Source organism: Carassius auratus, chromosome 49 (genome assembly GCF_003368295.1).
Source record: "Carassius auratus strain Wakin chromosome 49, ASM336829v1, whole genome shotgun sequence".
Classification (NCBI taxonomy): Eukaryota; Metazoa; Chordata; class Actinopteri; order Cypriniformes; family Cyprinidae; genus Carassius; species Carassius auratus.
This window is the reverse complement of record NC_039291.1, coordinates 1,552,270-1,574,569: the sequence shown is the minus strand read 5'-3', so window position 1 is coordinate 1,574,569 and position 22,300 is coordinate 1,552,270. Positions and strand designations below refer to the sequence as shown.

The window sequence follows — 22,300 nt, the reverse complement described above, 5'->3', positions numbered from 1 at the left end:
ACTTGTCATAAACAGATCTTATCATTTCTAAATAAATAATTGCTGGATTCAAAACAGCGATTAATAGGCGCTGTGACCGACACATTCCTGGAGCATTCACTGCTGTCACTAAACGGTGACGCCGAGCATCGTTCACAAGTTTCTGCATGGACCTGACTAGGGCACAGGTTCTAAGCCCTGGGACAAAATGGGATGCTTTAAGGAAAATGTATAGCCTACTAAGTAATAGGCCCAAAATAAAAATAACAATTTGTTTTCATGTTTTTTTTTTGTTTTGTTTTTTAAATCGGCTATGCGAAATATATCCGACTTAAATGGGCTAATTAAGATTAACGGATTTAAAACAGAAGTGTCGGCGCGTTTTTGCTCATATGAAGAGGATCATCTTTTCCGTCTATATGCGAATGCGTGTTAAGTACAAGCCTAGTTTACATTATAAATAATAGTTTAACATTCAAATACATTGCGAATATGGAAACATTTCGATTTGTGCCGAATGAGACATGAGCAATAACCTCCAAATAAATCTAGCCAAAGCCGCGCTCGCTCATCCTCGTCTGCACGCATGCACTGTCACGATCTAATGCGCTGTATGCCGGATTTTTAAAAATCTGACATTTTCTAGGACAGAATCCAGCAGGATCAAATTAATGTGAGCAACTGTGTTTTGGTGCAGCAGCGCCGATGTAGTTCACTTAATGTGCAGCGCAGTCACACGCGCTCCACATTTCGGATAATTTTATACAATAATGTCAGTTGAAAACATTGCAATTGTGCTTTAAAATACAACAACGAGCACCACAAAACCATTTAAAGAGGCGCGTTCAGCGTTCTCCGTGCGGGATTAGAAACTGTCAACAAAGTAAAATGACCTCAAAAGTATGGCGCAATCTCTTCATTTTATCAAATGATCATAATCGCATCTATTCATTTTATAATCCTGCTACTAGCATTTTATTCAGACTAAAACCTCTTTAATTCAAGTGAGAAAGCGTTTTGTGTGTGTGTGTGGCTTTTGCACATCCTGTCATACCGCTGACTGCGTGCCTGCAATAGACGCATTTTGCAGTATTATGGTTAACGATTAATCGATTAATTGATCGTTAATTTAAACGACGATCGATCATGGAAATAATCGAAATTTGACATCCCTATTTAGTACAGTAACTTGGTTCATGTTTAAATCAATAATGTCTCATATCTTTATTTACTAGTAATTCTATACAATAGGGATGCACGATATTGGATTTTGGTCGATATTCGATATGCCGATATTTTCAAAATAATTTTGGCCGATGCCGATACCGATATCGATATATATACAAATATATACTGATATATTTAAACTTTAATTTTACTGAAGAGAAATCCATGTATCTCTTCTGTACTGATTCTACCATAAATTTATTATTTTACAAATGTAGACAGACATTCACATCTGAAAAACAGGTCAATTATTTCACTTGAAGAATATCGGTTTGGCTCATCGGCAGAAATATTCATATCGGCCGATACCGATAATGGTCATTTTAAGCTTTTATCGGCCGATACCGATATTGTGCCGATATTATCGTGCATCCCTACTATACAATAATAGGTCCAATGCAGAGCCATCACCTGCAATCTATAAGTTTGTTTTAATGATAGCAGTGCGGATGTGTGTGATAAAAAGGTACATGTTGATCTTTGACTACTCCAGGTTGAGCTAAATCCGTTACACAGGTCATTCACCTGTACTGCCTTCATTTGTAAAACAAACTTAGCCATGTTGAATTTGTGTAGACATCATTAACGCAAGCCTTGCAAATAAAGAAGAAAATAAAGTGCCTATGAATGAAATGACTATCAATGCCGTTAGTTTGGATTTATCATGCCTTAAGTCATCTACACACAGCACAATTTTAGCAATCCTATGAGATCACTGCAAATCAGTGTGTGACATGGATCTGATAAACTTAGGTAACGTGTATGCAGACTGTATGATGATGACACCTATTGACTTGTAGGCTACGACGCATGTTACTTGGCAGTTGTAGATTCTTACGTGTGCTGAAAAAAATTGGAAGCGGCGAAAGAGGAAGGGATAAGACCTTGAGGTAAGCAGTTTAATATTTTAGCACTGTTGCGTTAATTTCACATTATATATTTTTTATTGGCAGGTAAGTAAGTGGGTCGTGAATTTATGACACTGTCCGAAAATGTTCAAAGGCTATCATTGGACGCAAGACCTCGACAACAGCCGTCTTTGAACTTCTTTCACTGTATGACATAGGACCACCATTTAGGACCCACAATCACAGAAATCACCATAATTGTTTCACAATGCCAATCTTTCATCTGGGACAGCCGAAAATCTTGCAGTATGTCTAGGGATTAACAAATATTGACTGAAATGGCTACACAGATAAGAAGTGGCATTGTGATTAATAATTTTCTTTGTAGAACGCCTACAACAGAGTAAATGGCAAATAGCATCCCACATGCACTTCACCAGTAATGCATTTTATTTAGAATACATCTACAGATGTACTGCAAATCAAAGTATTATGACTGAAATGTAAAGACTTTGAAGATCATCAGCATTTGCCTTAGGCGGTTTAAAAATAAAATAGTGTGTCTATTTTCCCAGTGCCACAGATCAACTGCTGTATCTTGTGTATCTTTAGAAACTCCTTATGCAATCCAGACACAGACAGAGCAACTCATGGTCAGGGCGGGAGAGTCTGGGAAACATGGAGGGCTTAACAAAGAGAAAAGTAAGAGATAAAAAGATTAAGAGGTAGTAAAGACCTGTACAGAGTAGGCAGAAAGCAGAGGGTAGAGAAACGGTCACAAGTGACAAAAAAAAAAAAAAAAACACTTCTTGAAGTGTTTGGTTTCATAATCATCTAAACTGAATTAGCATTAATTCTCATATCAATCTCAATGCATTTACAAATTAGTCTTTAGTAGATGCACAAAAACAGAGTTTGAGAACACAAAAGCTGAGGTGCTACTTGATATGAGACAGAATAAGTTTACATTATATTCCCCATTCACTGCTTTGCTAATCAAATTCAAGCATTGTGGTCCTCAGTGGTCAAGAGCTGCTACTTTTCTGTTTGGTAGCCTTAGCTGCATGCATGATTCATTAGCAGTGGAAGCACCACAGAGAGCTGCACCAACTACTCAATACGGTTGGGTACCGAAACCCGGTGTCGTACCTATGGAACCGGTATGCACCGAACTGAATCAGAACGCAGATTTCGGTGCCTCATTTCAGTGCTGCTTAAATGCTTGAGCGATCGATATTGGTCCTGGTTCTCCGTTATGTACACAAGAAGCAAGGGCATCGCTAGGCCTTTTTAGCGGGGCTATGGCATTTAGCTTCATAAACTGTACACAAATTCGTGATCGCCTCAGAGTCAGTCCCCTTAAATTTCATATGAAAGCAGCAGCAGACCGGTCTCCTCCATGTCTTTCAGCACGGTCTTTAATCTGCAGACCGCGGCGGAGTAGCACGAGCGGACTCGAACAGAAACAGGGGACACAAGGTGTGTGTTTATCAATAGGTTGTTAGAATATCTGTGCAGTTCTTTGTCATAAACACAGTTTACAAAAGGTCACAAGGGAACAATCGGTTTCTAATCTACTGTAAAGTTTCCGCTGCGTTCACCACTTATCACACCACAGCTGTTTCCTCCAGCGACAATCGAGCCCTTAACACATATGAACACATACTTTAATTACACTTATTTAAATATACCTAATCTAATTGTACGTACTTTATACATACACTACTGTGCAAAAGTCTTAGTGTAAGGTAGTCTGTTGTCAGACTGCTTGTGCATTCAACAATCTCACTAGATTATTATTAAACTTAAAAGAAAAATGAATGTTTGGAAAGTAAACTGATATTTCCTACTGACACGCTACAGCAAAAGATATAAATAACTGGATTAAAACACTTTTTTGGCGTGAAAATACTAATGTGCCTAAGACTCTACTTTGCAAACAACATTGTTGCTACTTTATAAGGATTGACCATATAGTCATTCACTGTATGAACTGATTAAAGACAGTGACAGACAGCACTCATTTTAACTAGATATCAGAGTGATTGACAGAGAAACAGTAGAAACATTGTGTGTGGTTTTGTATTAAATAATGACAACGATCGTGAAATACATTTATTAGCCTTAGAGTAAGGGAGGCTTGGGAAATGAGAGCATCCAAGGAGCGTGTGAAAGCTATGGATTTATTTTAAATCTTTTTAATGTTCTTTAATGTTATCCTTTTTATGCTTTTTTACATTTATTTATTTATTTATTTTTATAGAAGTATTGGTTCTGGCACCGTTTAGGCACCGGTATCATTTTAAAAATATCGAAATGGCACCGGTATAGAATAAAACCCAATCGATACCAACCCTACTACTCAACTCTCAACTTACTTAACCACATGCTGTCAAAGTTGCTTGATATCTTAAATATCCAACACTAAATATCCACTTGCAGCCTACAGAAGGTAGCAGTGCTGCTTAGATCCAGTAAGTGGCGGTTAGTGTATTTAACCGATGGGGCTGTCAAAGATCAGGAAGGATCTCTTCACCACTTCTCTATTATGATTTTTTTTAGCCTCCCCTCTTTCCAATTCCATTCCAGTTCTACAAGACAAAGACCTGGACTCCACTTTGACCCATGCCACAAAGCCCCACAACTCTCTGTTGATGTTTAGCATGAAAAAAACCTAACAAATGGCTGTGGTTTAATATTTTTATGTAAAACAAGATTAAAGATGGCATTAGTGTTAATTTCGTTAGACGAGACGAAATATGTTCATCAACGACCTTTTTTTTCATGACTAAGACGAGACGATGACAAGACTGCACCACTGTCCAAAAACACTGACTAAGACTAAATTAACATGCATTATTGTTTACGAAAAAAAAGACGAGATGAAGTCATCTTTGCTTTTTCATCAGCTGTTATGCCTTTAAAATATTCAGAATGAGTTTGCGGCTTCGCGCTGTTGCTCAAGTTACAGGTCTCATACTTCTGTTGCTGAAATTGCTGAACACACAACAACCAAAGTGAATACGAGTGACGATGACATGCTAGGTCGAAGGTAGAGGCTTGATATTTCTGTGTTATAGATAGCAGCGGTCTGTTATCAAGAAATAAAAAAAGTGTGTGCGTTAGGGCTTGGATAAAGAATTATTTTTTAAACGATTAATCTAATCGATTTCGATTATCTCACCATTAATTGACTACTAACAATTTATACATGTTTATTTATTCAATAAAACCTTGAAGCCTTGAAAACACATAGCTTACTGAAACAAGCTTACTGAACACATCAGGGCCTAGTTTACTGAAAAAAAGTTATTCTTTCAGATGAAAATAACAACAACTTGATGTCTAGCATTCAATAAAAAAGGTCACCCAAAATACTTGTTTAGAGCAATTGAAAGAATACAGTAACCAATGTAAACTTGAGGGCTTTAAGCTAATACAGAGAGTGCTTTTCCAAAAAATACAAAAATAAAATTAACAGTTTTACTTGAAAGAATAGTTATTTATTTTTCATTGGCTCAAGTGAAAAAAATATAGATGTGAATCATTACCCTAAATTTTTTATTATTGGATGAATGAAACACTTTGCATTTTGGAATAATCTATTTATATAGCATACTTTTATTTAGCCTGTAAATAAAGAAACTGGTAAATACCTTTTTTTAATTATTTAAAACCAAATTTAAAAACTAAAATACTGAATGCTGATCAAGAAACATCTTATTGAATGTTTGTTGACTGTGTTGTTTGGATTGTAGAACTATGCAGTTATTGCCTTTAATTTCACATGGTTACAGTTAATCTTTAAATTTAAGGCCAGTTCTCTGTAGTTTCAGCCCAATTCAAAAACAAAAGTTAAATGCTGAAGTCTGTAACATCTATGTTTGTATTGAATGTAGGCTACATATTGTGCAGTTACTGCTGTTCATTTCAGATGGTTGCAGTTATTGTTTTCAATAGCCAAAAGCCAGTTTGGCCTATTAAATACCAAATAAACATCTTGTTTATGCACACTTTCCTTCTTTCTTGTTTGTTGCTTAAAAAAAACAAAAAACGGAAATCGGAATCGGAATCGGCCAGTTTGTTTGTAAAAAAAATCGGTATTGGAATCGGCCATGAAAAATCATGATCGGTGAATCCCTACTCATGTTGTTCGAAGACTGTGAGTGCACGCGCAGCCGGGGCTCTCTCTCGTACGCGCCCTGTCAGGCGCAGCAGTCATTCTATTATACATCACTCAACGATCAAATAAGGCTTTGACAGCCGCCAAAAAAAAAGATCAATGCAGAAAAACCCCTGGATTGGTTATATAACGTTGGACAGAATGTTGATCCGGCCATCGCGTTTATTCAGCGCACATAAGGTAAACGTTTTGCAAACGTTTTTAGAGAAATAAAAACAGGTCGACGAATCGATGCACATATTTTGCATCTACGTATTTTTTGTCCCAAAAACTAAAATTGCTAAGATTTACATTTTTAGAACCTTTAATGTAGAACATTAAAACAATGCTGTTTTTTTGTCCCAAAAACAAAAATTGTTGTCCCAGCCCTAGTGTGCCTAGAAAGAATTCGTCCACACGCTGCTCAAAAAAAAATATATAAATAAAAATCCTGAGCGCAAGTCCACAGTGTAGGCAGGCTTTGTGTGTTAAATTATATTTCCTGTCGCTGCGCAGGCTCTTTTATTGTACATGACAGCTTATGTCCCGATGACCTGTCTTTGCATTACGATTAAAAGCAGTATCAATAAAGTAAAAAAATGTGATCAGGTTAATCATTTGTAAATGTGTCTCCTAAATCAGAAATTGAAATAAAATTTGCATTCAACAAAAATCATTCAACAAGTGTATATTGTCAGGTAATTATGACATTTAACCAATGTTTGAGATATGTGAAACACTTTTTATTTAAATAAAAACTTGACTAAGATACCTTGAGTTTTCTTTTGACTTAAACTAGACTAAAATGATGAGACTTTTAGTCGACTAAAACTTCACTAACAAAAAAAGATATGTGAATGACTAAATATGACTAAAACTAACAAGGACATTTGGCACAAGACTAACACTACATTAAAATAGGTGACGAAATTAACACTAGATGGCATGAAATGAAAAATATGCTGTGTAAATGAAACTTATTTTGAATGAATCATTTATTCATGTTTAATTTCTTCTTCTTCTTTTTTTTTTTTTTTTTTTAAAGAGTTTTTAATTTCTAACCCTTGTCAAGGCTCGACAAAAGGACTCCCTGATGGCCTGTGTGAAAGACGCTCGGGAAAGTTGAATGATTTGTCACTGGCCCGATTGGGCCACTGCTGCATTGTCACAAAAGTTTATCATTTGCATGTGTTTTTAAAGGGGTGGTTTATTGCGTTTTCACTCAACGTTAGGTAGTGTGTAATGTTACTGTTTGAGCATAAACAATATCTGCAAAGTTGTGGCACTGAAAGTTCAGTGGAAATGGAGATACTGTCTTAAAAATTCTGTCAGTTTAATGACTACATAAACTGATCGTAGGGACTACAATGAGTTACTTCCCAGATTTGTGACATCACAAACGCAGACAAGATCCGCCCCTGGTAACATGCGACAAAGGAGGAGAGGCCATGCTGTGTTGCTTTAGAAAAGAGGAAGAAAAATAGGGGTGCATGTAAAAATCTATTCACAGATTCTGCATGATCCTGCTTACTAATATCTCTGTGTCTCAATCGGGCTCAAATTGATAAGCAATATAGAGATGAATACAACTGGAGCAAATGCTACTGAGGTGAGGGGTGGGAGGTTAAGACACACACTAGAGGCCGTTTAAACAATCACAACCCACTGGACTAGCTAATTAAATTCCAACATTAACCCACATGAATAAACGGAACAAATTACTAATATCAATATGAATATTAACACAAATATGCTTGTGAACATTTTTTGATATTTTTTCATAAATGTTCAGTGTTTTTAAAAATAATAATGATGACAATGAGGATGTGTTTTCACAAAAGGCAATGAGTACAATACAAATAACTACATTATTTTCATGCCTTTTCTACTGGAACATTTTCTGAAATGTCAATCACCCATGTAGGCTACATTTATCCACTGTGAATAAAATAAATCAGAAAAATGACAGTTAAGGACTGTATGTGTGACAGGAAAATAACAAAACGTTAATGTCTGAGACAACTTAAACAGCTACAATTAGGAAAATGTCACCAGAGAGCGTAGAGAGAGAGGAAAAAAAAATACTGAAACCGTTCCAAAGAATTACATTTTTAGAACCTTTCATGTAGAACATTAAAAGAATGCTGTATGATTGGTCTGACAGTTAATTCATAGAGAAACCTCTAATAAACAGCTGGAGGTGAAGACTGTAACACCAAACATAAATGGACACATAAAGGCATCTAAATCTGAATTATTTTGTTATCTGTAAAGCAAATACTGCTATTCTTCATCTCAAAACACAGTCAAACAGACAAACAAGTACATGATTATGAACCACTCCCAAATGAAATGTGTAGGCCTATAGAAGAAACACATCAATAAGGCTTTCCTCTCCAAAGACAGATAATGGTGCAAGCAATAACAGTCAGTAGTCAGTCCAGAGATGAGTCTTGCTTCAGCAAACCTCTCAGCTTATCATCTTGCAACCAAAACTTCCAACAGGAAATGATTACTCACCCACAACTCCATACTACTCACACAGATATTATTTTGCAACCTCTTAGCATGCACATAAAAGGACACAAAGAACTTACAAATTATATTCAAGTGAACTTCAAATTAAGGTTTACGCCAATTTCCATCAATATGATGCAAACTGGGATAATGAAAAGCACAATAACTAAGTCAATAATTCTTTATATAAACATTGACAGGTTTGGATCACATGCTCTAAGAACGTATTAATTTGCAACTGCAAGTGTTTAAAGGAACTAATCAGAATGTTTACCTTAACACTGAAGTTTAGGCAAAAGAAAAGAAGGCAGACCTCTCAATACCGGACACAAACAAAAAGAAAGACTGCAGATTTGACTCACCGAGTGGTTTATTCCCCACATGAGGACACTGAGCAGAGGGTCGCTGGCACGAAACAGCTTCACTTTCTGAGCCACGAAGTGTTTCTTCTTCGTTTTTGTTTTACTCGCAAACGATGAGACCATGTTACCAGCCGAGGCCATTGTATGTTGTATAACAATAAATTAACTATCACACAGTGACAAGTGTTTTAAGCTAGTGGTGTCCTAACTGTCTCTTAGTAAAATATAATTTGGCATAACGTTCCGTTCAGTTAGCTAACCGCATCCAGCTAGTTAGTTAGCTGTATTAGCTCGCTAGACAGATGAATATCTCGCTAAATGTGATAAAACAGCCTGCTGTTACATACAACAGTAATGTTCAGACCAATAAGACGTATTATTTTTAAGTTCTCGCCCGTAAACTGCAAGACTCCTTAAGACTTCATTAGTAAGCCTAACGTACCTTACTTGCTAACTAGCCAGTCTCACCTCGGGAGCTTTTTAAACACTATGCTTAAAAGAAAAGACGGCACAAATACTGGCTGATAACACTGAAAATGAATAAGCAAATGCAATTTGAGCAACGTCAGTTTAATTTAAAGAAAAAAGAGCGGATGGAGAGACATCCACTGCGGCGCTGCTCCGTTAGCATGCTAACGTTAACTCACCCCAGTCAGGCTAAGCCATCAACCCTTCAAATATGTCTCAAGAAAAATCCCACTACCACTTTCTTTCTTTCTTTGTCGTTTGTCTGCCCTGAAAAGATGTTTATTTTTAGACGAAGTCAGTATTCCGAGTGTGGAACGTGTCCGAGTCTGAATTCGGTGTGAATTTGCGTATCCGGCTCATCCGCTCTGACGGACTGACAGCTACACACACGCGCGAGCGCGCACGCGCACACACACGCACAAACACACACACTTTGATTTATAAAGCAAATAATTATTTTCATTGAGGTCAATCTAGATTCAGAGAAAAAATTATAAATGGCTAGAAAAACTGAAGACAAACAAATTGATTTGGCACAAAGACAAAAAGATCTACAGACCGATAAATAAATAAATAACAATAGGAGATAGACAAGCATTTAATATAGATATTCTTGAAAGTGTATTTTTATCAAATCATTTTGTGTATAATTTTATAAATGATTACGTCAGAGCCAGCTAACGGTTCATGGACGACATAAGTCTCTCTCTCTTTAAACAAATAAATACAGAAGGAGTGATTCTTGCCTCACCTACAGGTGAAACGGTAATTGACATCTGTCACCTAGCAACAGCTTCACGCTAAACAGAAGCTGGTATTTTCACGATTGGTAGAAGTCGCTTATTATTTTGTTTTGTAGAAAACATTTGTTAAAATGTTTATTGATATTATTTATCATGTTAAGGTGTGTTAGTTTTTAAATAATAATAAAGTAAATAAAGAGACTGAGCCATACTCGAAAGACGCGGTGAGAAAATGTTTCTCCGCGCGTGATTTTGCAGGGCTTTTCTAAAATATTTTACAACCTTTTAATAATTTACACGTCTTGTTATTTCAGTTCGACCCTTTACCTATCGAGAGAAAACCAGCAGCGTCAGCGGTTGTCGTGCTCAGCTTTCCTGAAGGAGAAGTGCTCGCAGAAGCTTGTGAGGCCATCCACAAACTCTCAGAAAAAGGTAACAATGTAATTAGTCTTTCAGTCTAGGTCACTGAGAGTAAGTGCTCACTATATTCCCATGTGCGACTCTACTTTATCCATCTCTGTATGTGAATTGCTGTTGTTCTGCTATTTTTAGGTGATCTGAATAAGACTTCTTTGATGTGCTTGGGAGCGAATGAAACTTTTCTCGTCTCATATCGCAGGAATGCTGTCATGTCTCTGGGCATCATGGTCTCTAACAGTACGTAGGGTACAAAAATAGGCACTGTTAATAAATCAAAGCATGTTCAGCAGCATAGCTTTCATTTTAGTTGTCATATTTAAACAGATGAAGTTAAAAAATGTTTGAAGACACTGAATGTGATACCTGCAATAATCAGCAAACTATCACCTGAAGGTAACTGGCACTTATTTTTCATTTTATTTTAAATTTCAGTGCTCTCTCTCTCAATCTCTCTCTCTCTCTCTCTCTCTCTCACACACACACACACACACACACATAAGAAATCTTTGCTGAGTAAAAGTATTAATTTCTTTCAAAAACAGAATGAAAGAAAAAAAACATACAGACCTCAAACTTTTGTCATAAAACTTTTTTGTTACAAAATATTATTATTTTGATTAAATGCTGTTATTTTTATTTTTTATTTATCAAAAAATCCTGAAAACAATAGATTCCAAAAGACAAATAAAAAAATTATTAGTTTCCAACATTGATAATAAATCAGCATATTAGAATAATGTGAAATTCACTGATGAATTCACCTTTGGCACCACAGGGATAAATAATATTTTAAAGTAAAATAGGAAACCATTATTTAAATTGTAATAATATTTTATCAATATTTTTGTTCAAATGAATGCAGCCTTGATGAGGATAAGAAACTCCTTTTAAAAACATTTGAAAAAATACTGAACTTTAGAATGGTAGTGTATAAATAAATAAATACATAAATAAATATTACATTACAAAGGGCTTGAACCTCTAATTCAGCTCTTGTCCAGCCTGGGCCCTGATGTGAAGTAAAATTCAGTGGAGTGCATCTTTAAACTTGTACAAGTTATACAACAGATGTCCGAGTCAGACAGAAGGTCTGTTGTGAATTAGACTAAAAGGCATCGGTCAGAGTGGTATTTTTACAGCACTAACAAAACTCAAGTGTTAGACAATGCTATAGATATTCAATCAACTTTAATTGCATAACTCTTTGAATAGCAGAAGGATGCAGTTAAAATCAATTACTTAATCAGTTCCCGTGATTATTTCTGCCACGCTCAGACTTCCCAGTTGTTCAGCAACTTGAACAGCGCACCACAGAGAACATCACCACTTACAGTGAAACCTGTGTGGCCTTTAGGAATGTGCAGGGCTTTGACAGAATCCTGGAGATCCTTTGGACCAAAATAGAATTATTATTCTCATCTGAATTATTCAGGAGGACGTTTTGAAAACTGCTCCATAGTCACCATAGTCATTACCAGCAATCAAACTTTCCATATGCAAGTTGAGAGCAATTCAATGAAAAGCAGTTATTGCAGCTGTGTCTTCTCCCTATAGGAGTTTAGTGACCTGCACAAGGGGGCTCTCAGGCTCATCTTGAACTCTGCAGCTTATTCAGACGATGGTTGGTAAGGAACATCACTGCAATTTGTTGGCACATCCACACTGCCTGAAGCACAGGGTAATGCTGTTAATGGGATGGCACAGATGGAAAAAAAAAGCCTCAGTTCTCTTTTTTGACAAATTAGTTTGTGCTCCATACGCTGTCAGATAAAATGTGCAAAAATTGAAGAATAGCTTTGTACCTCATGTACAATGCATTATAGCACCTTAGAGGGGTAGTTTACAGAAAAATCTAAATTCTGTCATAATTCACTCTCATTTTATTCTAAGGGCCCTATCATTCACCTGGCGCACTGCAACGCAAGGTGCAGCGCAAGTTTGTTTGCTAGTTTCAGTCCGGCGCCATTCGCATTTTTACGTCCAGCATCACGTCATTTAATTAGCAAATGCATTTGTGCCCATTTGTGCACCCATGGGTGTGCTGGTCTAAAAAATAGTTGTGTTCAGGCGCATTTCTGGCTTATTGCTATTTTAAAGAGACCAACTCAAACCTGGTCTAAAGTCTAAAGTCAATGGTGCAATATGCTTTTGTTATTTAAAGAGCGCGTTGGTAGAAATGCACCTCTTGGTGGGTCCACAGTGTGCGTGACTTTGCTTATTACACACAGGGATGCGCATCACACAAACATGCCAAATATTAAAAACAAAAGGATTACAGTGTAAAAGAATATTATTGTGTAGGCTATAAATATAAAAATGTAATGATGGAGCTTTTCCGCCAACAAATTCCACCATGTAAATAGCGATCGGCTATGGCGCGAGCGCATCTCGCTCTTAAAGGCAATGGGAGATGACACTCTGATTGGTTTATAGAATGTTACGCCCATTACTCATTAAGAGAATAGGGACAACCCTTTCCAAAAATGGGTTTTTGCATGGAATGTTTTACCATCGTTAAAATAGCAAAAGGGGATTTGGATATGCCCTGAGTGCACCTGCGCCGTGCGCTTTACACTTTGTATTTAGATCTTTAAAATAGGGCCCTAAAACTCTAACTGTGGAACATATAATTTTACACAGATGGTGTGATATGCTACATTAACAAATGCACAGAGGATGTTGTCCCAGCCAAATGTTAAATCATTTCCAAACCAGAAACCATGGGTCAACGGTGAGGTGCGGGCCAAATTAAGAGCATGAACTGCTGCCTTCAACTCTGGGGATTTAACTGCTTACAAGAAGTCCAGATATGACCTTCAAAGAACCATGAAATCAGCCAAAAGAGACTTTATGGACAGAGTAGAGTCAGAATATCATGGCTCTGACCCCCAACGCATGTGGAGCAGTTTACACTATATCACTGACTACAAAGGAAGGAAAAGCAGTGGTGTGTCTTGTCTGACTCCTTGCCGGATGAGCTCAATACTTTTTATGCTCGCTTTGAGACAGGCAACACATTCCCTGCTGTGAAAATACCTGCTGACCTTGACACCTGGCCTTTGGTTCTAATGACACTTGAAGTGAGTAAGGCATTCAAGAGAGCCAACGGCTGGAAAGCTCCAGGTCCAGATGGTGTACACGAACGTGTCATGAGGGCCTGCACTCTCCTGTTAGCAGATGTCTTCACCAACATCTTCAACCTCTCCTTGAGACTAACAGTGATCCCTACATGCTTCAAGCAAACCACCATCATCCCTGTTCCCAAAAAATAAACTGTCTCCTGCCTGAATGACCACCGCCCTGTAGCACTGACATCAGTCATCATGAAGTGCTTCGAATGGCTAGTCAAATCCCACATATGCTCCTCTCTGCCTGACACCTTGGACCCTTTACAATTTGCTTACCACTCAAATAGATCCACTGATGACGCCATTGCAATGGCCATACACTCTGTCCTGGAACACTTGGAAGGAAGAGACACCTATGTGTGGATGCTTTTCGTTGATTACAGCTCTGCATTTAACACCATCATCCCTACCAAACTTATAGCCAAACTGAAAGATCTGGGTCTTAACAGTCACTTATGTAACTGGGTCCTGGACTTCCTGACCGGCAGACCCCAGGTGGTTAGAATTGGCAATCACACATCCTCCTCACTTACACTCAGCACTGGTGCCCCCCAGGGATGTGTACTCAGTCCTCTCTTGTACTCCCTGTTCACTTATGACTGCTCTGCTAAGCACAGCTCCAACATCATCCTCAAATTTGCTGATGATACTACTATCCTGTGACTAATGGCGATGAGACATCCTACAGGGATGAGGTTAATGCACTCACAGTGTGTGTGCTGATAACAGTCTCTCTGTAAACGTCAGCAAGACCAAGGAGATGATCATGGACTACAGGAAGTCACAGAGAGAGGGTCACGTTCCCATTCACATCAATGGAGAGATACTAAAGACAGTTAAGAGCTACAAGTTCTTTGGCAAATTATTTAGAAGAATGACTGAGATTTTCTGTGACGAAAATCTTACTTCCGGGTTGGTACAAGTTTCGGCTGTTTTTTTTTTCAACCTTGGATCTAATGACGTAGATGAGAATGGAAGTCCTTATATGAGCATTTCTTCCGGAAAAGCACGCCCGCGCAAACACATTGACCAGAAGAGAGCCAGACCGCACACACTGACGCACTTCAAAATAGGATTTGTTCGAGAATGCCTCCAAATACGTTTTTTTTGGATGTGAGGAAAAGTTTACCGTGTTCAGCTTCCCCAAGAACCCAGCGTTACATGAACAGTGGATGCAGTTTGTTTTTCTGGGGCAGCAATGGAGTGTATCAAGTGCATTTGTGTGTTCTGCTCATTTGATTGACGAATGTTTTATAAACAAGGCCCAAGTCGATGCTGGATTTGCACATCGTTTGCTATTAAAACTTGGAGTCGTCCCTGTGATAAAAGACCCAATTCATGTAAGTACAACTGCATCAGATTTATGTATTTTGTTGGAAATCAGCACATAAGTGAATATGTGTTAATGGAAACAACACGAAACATCAGTATTATAGCTCCACTCACAGCACGCCTCCAGGAGCTCTGCTTTTTCCAGAAACCTGTATTTTTCTTTTATAAATATGATAAAACTAAAGACTTTTTGGATATATGAAGGATGCAGTACTATTCTACAGTATAGGTACTCAAGATTAACATGAGATTAGGTGAAACTGTGTATGTTATGTACCCTTTAATACTGTCTACCTTTATTGTATCTGTTACTGCCACTTATTTGTATATAATGCTCTATCCGTGTCTTTCTGCCTATGGGCACTGAAGTCACTCAAAAATCTCAAAAAAAAATGTCTTTTAGGTCTTGTGATTGTCATTGTGTGTCTGAGCCTCGTCACAAGCATTTAAATGCCCAGTTTTCCCTTTTGTTATGCAAATGTAGAATAAATGACTCTTGACTCTTGATAGAAGAGAATATTATGTGTTCTGCTACTCATACAGGTTTGACACACATTAGTACATGTTTGTACTGAAAAATGCAAGTTAGTTCCTTAAGAAGACATATTACTACTTTAAATATACTACATATTAGTACCTTAAGAGGACAAATTAGTACAGTATTTTAAGGGTGCATATTTGTACTTTAAGATGACATACTGTATGTGACCCTAGGGTCAGACAATATTTGGCCGAGATACAACTATTTCGAAAATCTGGAATCTGATGGTGCCAAAAAATCTAAATATTGAAAAAAAAAAAATCTTTACATTTGTCCAAATTAAGTTCTTAGCACTGCATATAACTAATCAAAAATTAAGTTATAATATATTTACAGTAGGAAATTTAAAAAATATCTTCATGGATCATGATCTTTACTTGATATCCTAATGATTTTTGGCATAAAAGAAAAATCTATAATTTGACTCACACAATGGGTAAGTTTTTGGCTATTGCTACAAACATATCCCAACGACTTAAGACACATATTGACTTCAAGGTCATATATATGTATTTACATGTACATATGAGTACTTAACAGGTGCTTATTAGTACCTTTAAGAGGATCAATTACAACTTTAAAGAGAGAATATTTGTACTTTAAAGTTGCTTATTGATGTCTTTAGAGGACATGTTACTACTTTAACAATGTGTATTTATATTATAGGTATATATTAATTCTCTTTATATTAGTAACATAGGAAGACATTTTTGATCTTTAATGGCACATATTAGTGCTTTGAGGATGTATATTTGTGTTTGGTACATATTATTACTATTGAGACTCTGCCTATCCCTTGCAGAACTGGCTATTAAAACCATTCATTGACACTGGACGGCTAACAGCGGAACAGCGGGTCTACGACATGAAAATCTCCAGAGCACGTGTAGTGGTTGAAAATGCTTTTGGTAGATTAAAAGGAAGATGGCGTTGCCTTATGAAAAGAAATGACTGTGCGGTCGACAATCTATTCTCATACAAGAGAATGAGAGTAAGTGCCTGTCCAGCTTGACCAGCAGCAACAATCTCAATGCTTAGTAAGACATTATTTTGAAATGCAACATGATTTTAATCAATTCACTATTGCACAGCTCTCTAGTAATGCACCTTCCTTTATCCCTTTTCAGTGCTATATATGATGCAGAGGGTGACAAGCTCCTGGTGCGACAGCTGCGAGACAGCTGCAAGGGAGGAGTTGTGTATGCAGCACCAGTCTTGATGAACATCACTGGCCTGTGATGCAGACTGCTCTGTGATGCAGACTGCTCTGCTCAAAAGTGCTCTGCTCAAAAGAGTCAATTTCAAAGGTCTATATTATCACCACAGCTTATCTGCTGAGTGTCAGTGGCTACAAAGGACGTAAATTGATATTTTTGTACTTTGCATTATGTGTGGTTTTCGGTAATTGATTTTTTTTCTTCTCGCAGCTGATGAACTGCTCAAATCTATGAATGCTGAAATCCGAAGAAATGCTTCCTGGGCAATTCATGTGTGTGCAAATGATGAAATAAAAGCTCTAGAATTGCGTTATGCCAGGTGAGCATGTTTTATGCTGAAATACACTTCATTTCCCTGATTCACATTCTTTATATGAACACAATATATGAGTCAAGTTTCCATTCATCAAATGGATGCTGTGAGCATTGGATTAAAAACATTTAATAATATTACTATATTAAAAATATTACTAAATATTACTATTATTTTTTAAAAGGTTTGAGATGTTTAAAACTTTTACAGAATGAACTGATTAACTGTTAAAGTAAACCACCAGTAGATGGTAGTAAATCCCAAGGATGCGATTTCTAGAAGAGCATGAATTTTATATAAATAAGGACATTTTATATAAATAAGATAATGTAGCCATTTCCATTATATTCTAAACACAGAATTTTTGTATTTAAATACATTGATTTAATTTTATAAACAACAAACACTTCAATGATATAAAAATAGGTTACAGTTTAATAATATATATATTTTGTATTGCATTATTGTAGTACATTAAATTAAAGATTACTTTTATTCATTTTATAAAAATAATGCCATAATGCAATACTACTAATAATAGTGTATTTTGATTTATATTATATATATTTTTATTTGGGGCTGAAATATGACAAGGATTCTGCTTTTGAGAGATTTACTCTATCATATGTTTTGGCTGGTTAGTGGTCTCTTTATTTATTGTTGGTCATTTAGTTTTTTTGTCATCTGTCTTATTGAGCTCTGGAGATACTCCAGGAAATCAACCTGTCACTAAACTGTAACAACAAATTTAGTGAGCTGACACTACAGAAGCTTCTGGAAAGTAATATATCGTTGAGGTGTAGTTTGACAAGACACCTGTCAGCCGGTGATATAACTACTGATGGCTTCTACGACCAAGGACAGGTCCAAATGTGAATGATTTCCAAGAGACAAAATAAATAAAGAGGTTGCACACATCAGTCAATCTCTTTTCTCGTCCTTTCCCTTCATCCTTCTGCAGATAAGAAAGGGTCATCGGGTTCCTACCTTGGAGGAAATATCCAAACAAGTTGTCAACCAACATCGAGCCACTATTGCAGTTAATGGGAAACCCCCAGATCAGTAAGGCAAAGGGATATGCTTTGGCATTCAAATGACTACCACATGAATCTTGCTCAAACATTGTTTAAAACAGCTTCACAAATAGTGGTTTCCTCACTGCTTAGTCATTGTAGGGGCACATTTAATAAACAACTCTTTCTTTCCACATCAGAGAGAAAACAAGCTCTTTGTAGAAAATAAAGACTTCCAGAGTCTGCCCTCTTCCACACTATAATTCTACATTAGCACACTTGAATATTAAATACCTCTATTGCACAATAGACTGATGTAGACAGATGAATTTCCCCCAGGGAAATTCTTTTGCATGGCTCGGGAGCTCCCACAGGAGAAATGGGCCGCTTTCTGCCACTGAGGTCCAAGCAACACAATTTATGCTCAGGTCAAGTTAATTACATGTACAGATTCTAAATTACAAACAGAACATTACTTGACCACTTTAAATGCTTGTTTTTGTGTTAGTTCTGATGCACTAATCTTGGGGTTTGTGGATTCTGTTCTACCATCCAAATGAGTGAAATGCCAAGTGAGCACAAAAGTAATTAGATCCACAGCTCTAGGAAAAGTAGTTTGACGGTTTTGAATAGTGAATTTAAACAGTGGGAGAAATGTAGCTTTACATCACTTGCACAAGTGGATTCTCTGCAGTGAATGGGTGCAGTCAGAATGAAAATCCAAACAGATTATAAAAAAACATCACAATAATCCACAAATCCATTGCTTCTGGCCAAAATACAGATCCATAATTTATAATAACGCTTCCTAAAAAAAACCCATCCCCTGTTATCCTCTAACATCAAAATCAATCAACAGGAAATTGATTAATGCATAATTTTATGTTATGTTTGTTATACTCTAGTGAAGTGAATTTAATTCTAATAAATTATCTTAAAAATGTATGTGAATTCTGGTCAAATCTTAGTTACATTGCATCATCTCTACTGACGCCGGAAATGACTCAAATTATGCATCTAAAATAAATGCATAATATATATAATTTTAAATATAATAGTATTATATTTAATACTTATTAGATGATATAGCAATGCATTATTCGATTTCTTTGACTTATACCACAAAACATCATAGAAATCAAATTCATGTTGTTGATTTATTAACAGAAATGGTGTCACTGTAGAGAATGACATCATTAGAGTCACCTGACTTTGTAAGTTAAAGGAATACTAGAATATAAAATATAAAAATACTACTAATTACTAATGCTGCTAATTACATTCCTAATACATTTTTGTTAGAAACATTTTAATTAGAGAAATATAAAAAGGAAGAAACACTCCTTCTTCCTCTTCTTCTTCTTTATTATTATTATTATTTTTTAAACAATGAATGTTTTTGAAGAGAAAAAGGCACAGAGGTTAACAAACTAATAATAATTTTTAAAGTAGCTCATTTGGTAACTCAAATAATATCCCACAATTTTCTGGATACCTTAATATGTCTTTGAGAAAAAAATAATAAATAAGTAAACACTTTTTATTTGAAAGCCATTCAGTGGCATCTTTGAATCACAATGAGCTGGGCATGTACTGCTGGGTTTGCTGTGACTCCCCTCTTTTCAGGTAAGAATTAAAAAAAACCTAAATAAAAAAACGTGTAATTCTCCTAGAAGACAGACTGATATTTTTAAATATATACTGTTATGAGGAGTAACAAAATAACAAAATTATAAATTGACAAAAAATATTCAATTAAAATATTAAATCTATTAAATATGAAATAAATATTAATTTCTATTATTATAAATCATAGAACTTAAATATAAATCAAATTTTGCCTTTTGCTCCAACAGCTCAGAAGCGAAATATGATTCAGGAACAGGGTGGCCGTGCTTCTGAGGCTCACGGGACATGGGAAAAAGGTGAGAGTCACGCCAACACTGTCCTTCAAGCGTGTACGTCTGCAGACTCCTGTCCTTCGCCCAGTCGGTTTAATCACTGTGTTGGCTTTTTCGGAAACCATACTTTGTGCTGTTTGCTAACATCGGCCTATGTAGCAAAACACGGCAGCCACTGGCGCAGCAGAAGGACCCTTTTAACTTTCTTTCCTTTTACGCAACAAATATTAAATGTATTTTATTAAATAAAATATTTTTTCTTAAATACATAACCTTAAATTCATCTGACTCCAAAATGAAAAGGGTTTTAAGTCATCACCTTGCTGTTGTCCTAAATGGAAAAACCCATTATAGCCTCTACAGTCTGAGTACAGGCTACATAACTAATGCCAATGAGTTAGACGGAGCTCTGAAACATTTTAATCCATTAGCACACATTTGCAGTGTTACAGACTAACTATAATATACTTGAGTTAAAAACACCAAGACTAGTTGGAATAAATCAACCAAAACCATTTTGGAGATTATGAGCTGAACGCAGGCAGCGTACACTCTTCTGAGTCTGCCACACCAGAAGGATACGGTTGAACCACTGATGGCAGAAGGATTATTCTGATGACGTCTTTCATACTTTTATGGACTTTGACAGTGTAGCTTACTTGGCAGTCTATGGAACAGTAAAAAGCCTCCCGGTTTTCATCCAAAATGTCTTAAATTCTGTTACGAAGATGAATGAAGCTTTTACAGGTTTACAGGGGTAAGTGATTAATGACAAAATTTTCATTTTGGGGTGGAGTATCCCTTTAAGAGCCCCAAAGCTACCAAATGTGCAGGGATTTTAGCATACCACTTTTGGGGGTTGCATATGGCTAACTTTTTGATTTCTGTAGGGAGATTTACATACTTGAGATAATTTGCATGAAAAACCTGGGAGTAGTCTGTCTTCAGTCTTTAATCTTGATGGCCGCCTGTTCTATTGTTATGAGAATGAGACCCTTTTACCAGACACACAGAGACCTTTCAAACAATGATGAACATGAATAGTTGCATTGTAATGAACTTTGATTAAGAAAGGTGGTTAAGATGGTCTTTGTAATGCCTGTGTTTAGATGGAAATAAGGGGAGAGAGTGATTAAAGGAAGTGGATGTGAGGTGTGAAACTTTTGTCTCTCTCACTTGGCTGCAGAGTTCAGATTGTTGAACATTGCCAAAAAAGAAACTTTTCTATGAGTTAATGATAAACCTGAGTAGAGGGTAATCAACCGAATCTGTGTTGGGCAACACTGGACAGCTGACTGACTCATTTTAGCAAACTTCTTACAGCTGTATAGGGGAAGCTTGGAATAAAATGAAGCAACATGTTAAAAAGAACCGATTTCATGATTAGCTTCTGGCTGCATTTGTTCTTTGTGCTCGTGTAATTCAGTTTCTGGGAGCCTGCCGAGGCACGAACAGCATGATTTAAACCAACACCACTGAAGCCAAAGAATCTGAAGCAGAAAAGACAATCGAAAATCTAGCTCCAGATCAGAACATCAGCTTTGATCAGCAATACTTAAACTTCCTTTATGACATAGAAATTCATTTTGGCACATTGAATAAAAAAGGCACATCATGGCTATAAGTGAACATTATTCATATTAATAGGCCATTAATCTTGCCCAATGTTGTTTCTACAGACGGCAGATACCTTTCTTTATAAATGCATGCATAGTTTGTCGCAGAATGATTTTACACTACCTGATTAAAAAAAATGTGTAATATATTCATGCACTGGTGAAAAGGTGTGTAGGCCTACTGTTTAAGACACATTTTAATCACTGCATTTAAGACTTTTCAGCATATCTTTATTCACTTTATGATATAGTTCGGTTTAACCAAACACTTGTTTGTATTAAAAGTTTTGTACTACATTTCTGGTATGTTTACATATGCAAATAAGGCATTGTCTAATTAAATATCTGCTAAATTGCATACAATTCTAGAACAAAAATCAGAATATTGGATAAAGCCAGGTTCACAGTTTGTGTGTAATTTATGTGACATACATAACTCCCAACTGCTCCCCGGGCGCCGCAGCATAAATGGCTGCCCACTGCTCCGGGTGTGTGTTCACAGTGTGTGTGTGT

At 36.5% G+C, this 22,300-nt stretch overlaps 1 protein-coding gene and 1 long non-coding RNA gene across 5 annotated transcripts in view; one reads left to right on the top strand and one right to left on the bottom strand.

Annotated features, from left to right (window-relative positions):
• The window catches only part of LOC113066014 (phosphatidylinositol 5-phosphate 4-kinase type-2 alpha-like), a 29,351-nt gene extending 19,393 nt beyond the window's left edge, over nt 1-9,958 (bottom strand). Inside the window, exon 1 of the mRNA XM_026237571.1 lies at nt 9,096-9,958. Coding sequence (XP_026093356.1) covers nt 9,096-9,236 — 141 coding nt within the window. The 5' untranslated portion in view covers nt 9,237-9,958. The remainder of the gene's footprint in view (nt 1-9,095) is intronic.
• Nucleotides 9,959-10,313: 355 nt separating this feature from the next.
• Nucleotides 10,314-20,407, top strand: LOC113066013 (uncharacterized). 4 transcript variants are annotated; one of them, XR_003279110.1, is made up of 8 exons: nt 10,316-10,530; nt 10,621-10,738; nt 10,859-10,963; nt 16,530-16,718; nt 16,855-17,034; nt 17,155-17,263; nt 18,219-18,319; nt 20,127-20,407. It is a non-coding gene; the product is annotated as an uncharacterized LOC113066013 (long non-coding RNA). The 4 variants fall into 4 exon arrangements; XR_003279109.1 differs by lacking the exon at nt 20,127-20,407 and adding an exon at nt 11,051-11,119 and having other exon boundaries at nt 10,317-10,530; nt 18,219-18,987; XR_003279111.1 differs by lacking the exon at nt 20,127-20,407 and having other exon boundaries at nt 10,314-10,530; nt 16,530-16,764; nt 18,219-18,987.
• Nucleotides 20,408-22,300: the final 1,893 nt, after the last annotated feature.